The 3,387-nt window shown below is 45.3% G+C and overlaps 1 protein-coding gene across 1 annotated transcript in view; it reads left to right on the top strand.

The window, feature by feature from the left end:
- Positions 1-629: 629 nt before the first annotated feature.
- VKORC1L1 (vitamin K epoxide reductase complex subunit 1 like 1) overlaps positions 630-3,387 on the top strand; it is a 19,571-nt gene continuing 16,813 nt past the window's right edge. Inside the window, exon 1 of the mRNA XM_009287681.2 lies at positions 630-709. Within this exon, the coding sequence (XP_009285956.1) occupies positions 630-709 (80 nt within the window). The remainder of the gene's footprint in view (positions 710-3,387) is intronic.

Here is a 3,387-nt window from a genome sequence, read left to right as displayed (position 1 = left end):
GAGCGATGGCGGCTGGTCCGGCTGTAAAAATAAACAAATAAACCGTGTTTAAACGCGCGCCTGCCCCGTAAGAATCGCTCTGTCTGGAGAAGCCCAGAGGTGGCACGCGAGACACCGTGGAGGAGCCTCAAAAAGCCCTTCAGCCTCTCGCAGAATTGCTGAGTTTCACCCGAAAAGCTGGGGTTTACCACCATCCACCCCAAAAAGGAGGGAGGGCGCCTCCTGCCCCCCTCAGCCCCACGCACAAGACCATCCGCACGGGCTGGCACGTGCTCTTCGGGTTCGTGTTTCAAAACACTGTCCGTATTTCGAGGGATGTGTTTTTAAAATTTATTGATTTATTAATTTATTAATTCTATACAGTGCAGCTCTAACATGGGATACGTCATGACGGCGCCATGGTCGCCGGCCACTCCAGCGAGGCCTAACCCCGTCTTGGCCGTCCCTGGGGGACCAGGGTTTGGAAGGTCTGCTTTTTTCCACGCACAAGACCATCCGCACGGGCTGGCACGTGCTCTTCGGGTTCGTGTTTCAAAACACTGTCCGTATTTCGAGGGATGTGTTTTTAAAATTTATTGATTTATTAATTTATTAATTCTATACAGTGCAGCTCTAACATGGGATACGTCATGACGGCGCCATGGTCGCCGGCCACTCCAGCGAGGCCTAACCCCGTCTTGGCCGTCCCTGGGGGACCAGGGTTTGGAAGGTGACTGCTTTTTTTAAAAAAAAAAAAAGTCTGAGAAGTTTGGAGACAGATGGTGAAAGACAGCTTGAAAAGACTGGTATTGTGTAGCCTGGGGAGGGGAATACAATAAAAATAGCAAATGGAAGAGAATAAATAAAAGTCAGGCCTTGTACCATGTAGTCATGATACTAGATCCAGAACTGTTACAATCAAGTGAATGACACTGCGCTTACTTTGTTAAATGGAGGGAGTTTTTTAGACAAAACACAAATGATTTTTGGAATCTGCTGTGAGTTACGAACCTTAGCAGAGCTTTAGAAAAGAATGAATCATTTAATAAGGATAAGGAGAAAGGCACAAGTTACATCATATAACTTGTAATATAATGAAAATATAGTCCCTAGAGTTTACTACCTAAGTCCAGATATACCAGAGGTAAACCTGTTCTGTTGAAATTTGATCCCTATTTACTCAGTTAATATAGCACACAAGTTGGGTGTTTTCTTGATCTAAAACCCATCGAAAATAATGAAAAGGGTCCAGATGACTAACATGCACAGGATTAGACCTAATGAGTTAATAAACTCTCAAATTAGGCTCAACAGAAAGTGAAATTTCAAACAACTCCATTTCCCATTATAAGCAAGCATCTTGCTTCTTGTCCTTAGAGTACATATACACACGTTCATCCCCAAAATGCGATTGCTGCCCTGCAACATTATCACTTCATTATAAAGCCGTTATCATGACAAAAAATTGCTTGTTCACAATTTCTTCAGTTGTAAGGCAGGTAGCTACGTAAGACCAGTCATTTCAACATCTTGTATGTAAGGGGATGTAACTATTGTCTAATAAAGGAAGCGTGAATATTGTGAGTTTATATGGCAATGGCAATCCAAAAGCAAAGCTTTGGTCAGAAAAGCAGTTGCTGTTAATGTAAAAATTATTAGGAGGTAAATATAAACAATATATCACAATTCAGAACAGCAGCACCCAGGTAAGTTCAGACTGCTGGCGTTACTGCAGGAGCTCATCTCTGCACGCATCTTCTCTCTGGTTCTTTCACTCTTGGCCTCCCTCCATTTTGGCTGCTTCCTCAGCAGCTCTGGGTTTGGGGTTTTGTCAAATGGCTGCGAAGCATTATGAGTTCTGCATTCCAGACAGACAGTAAGTATTTCACTTCAGATTTGGCACTTCCTCTCCTGCAGTTGGCCTGGTGGATAGTTCCCGGAGTAAAGCAGGACCGCTGAGAGCCTGGCAGGGCAGAGCTCAGCCCCGCTCTTCCATCTGCTGCTGCCAGCCTGAGCGATGCTTCCAGGGCCCAACGACCCATGGCGTCCATATGGTTGACAAAAGGAAAAGCTTTGACTAGACCTCATCTTATTTAAAGGCCAAGCTATAAACATATGAGATAGGGTGATTTCTTTTCCTGCAGCTTTACTACATCTGTTATTTTTTCGGTTGCCCCTTCCATCTTGGTCATCTCCGCTCCTTTCCCATTGTCCCTCTCCCCTCATTCCCACAGCAGAAGGCACAGCGTTGACAGCAGGAGGTTTTTAATTTAGTTTATATGCTAGCTAGAGTTCAAACAACTCATTTCTTTATTAATGTTTTTCTCAACTCTTTTTAATTAATAGTTTTCAATTTCCCTTTTTTGCTGGCAGAGGGATTCCTTCTTGTTGCTGAAGTCATTTTGCAACATGTCTCTCCTTGAATTTGTTTTGTTTTGCAGAACAATGAAGGCACGGTTGGCATAACTGGTGGTATGAATGCTGCCATTGTGTTTTGCCATCCTGCCTTCCTTGGGAAAACTTGCAGAGATTCGTTTTGTACTGACTCGCTCTTCCATCTGCTAATGCCCAGCGATAATGTGCGTGCAAGGAAATGGGGAAGGGAAGGAGAACGAGTAGCTGGTGGCCATCCTGAAAATAAAGCAACAATGGTGGTTATGGTGGGTGTTTACAGTAAGCTAAGATTGTTTTATCTTCAGCTACTAGATGACTTCCCTGTTGGTAGACCAGAGATATTAGCTGGCTTCTTAAACTACAGCCAGACAGGTATTGATGCTACTTTAATAGAAACCAGACACACACAAAAGAAAGAAGATCCAGCCCTGATTGCCTTTGGTTGTATCCATCTAATTCCGACTAGCGCTATTGACTCACAGGTCTGCTGGCTATATTTAGAGGTGTGATACGAATGTGATCCTAGATCTGTGAAACAGATGACAAAATCCCGTTGCTCAAGTGCAAAGCGTATTCTTCCAAAGATAAGGCTGAGCGAGGTTTGGGGAAATCCATCGACAGCTGCTCTGGAGCCAGGCGGAGCACGCTAGAAAAAACAAACTTTCAATGCGCTTTTTATATCACTTGTCCAAATTACGCATCCCAGAATGTCTCAGGGTAAACTTTGGGAATGTAACAGGCCCTCAGCGAGGTCCCTCTGCACAGGAGGCACCAGATGGGCTTTGTGTGGCTGCAGGCTGCGGTGCTTTGGCTCATTCTCCCCAAAATCATGGAAAAAACTGGAGCACTCACTGGTCTGAGGGCCCAGCGTCGCCTTAGCTATAGCGAAGTGGTACCTCAGCCCTGAGGGTCACGTCAGCCGTGCCGGGTTTCGGAGCACTCCCCGGAACAGCCCAGATCCCCCCCGCGGCCCGGATCTGAGGAAAAAGGCGGAACCCCGATTTTCCTGCTGAA

The sequence above is a fragment of the Aptenodytes forsteri genome, unplaced genomic scaffold, assembly GCF_000699145.1.
Source record: "Aptenodytes forsteri isolate BGI_AS27 unplaced genomic scaffold, ASM69914v1 Scaffold188, whole genome shotgun sequence".
Taxonomy (NCBI): Eukaryota; Metazoa; Chordata; class Aves; order Sphenisciformes; family Spheniscidae; genus Aptenodytes; species Aptenodytes forsteri.
The sequence above is the reverse complement of the archived record's forward strand: the minus strand, read 5'-3'. Positions and strand labels throughout refer to the sequence as shown.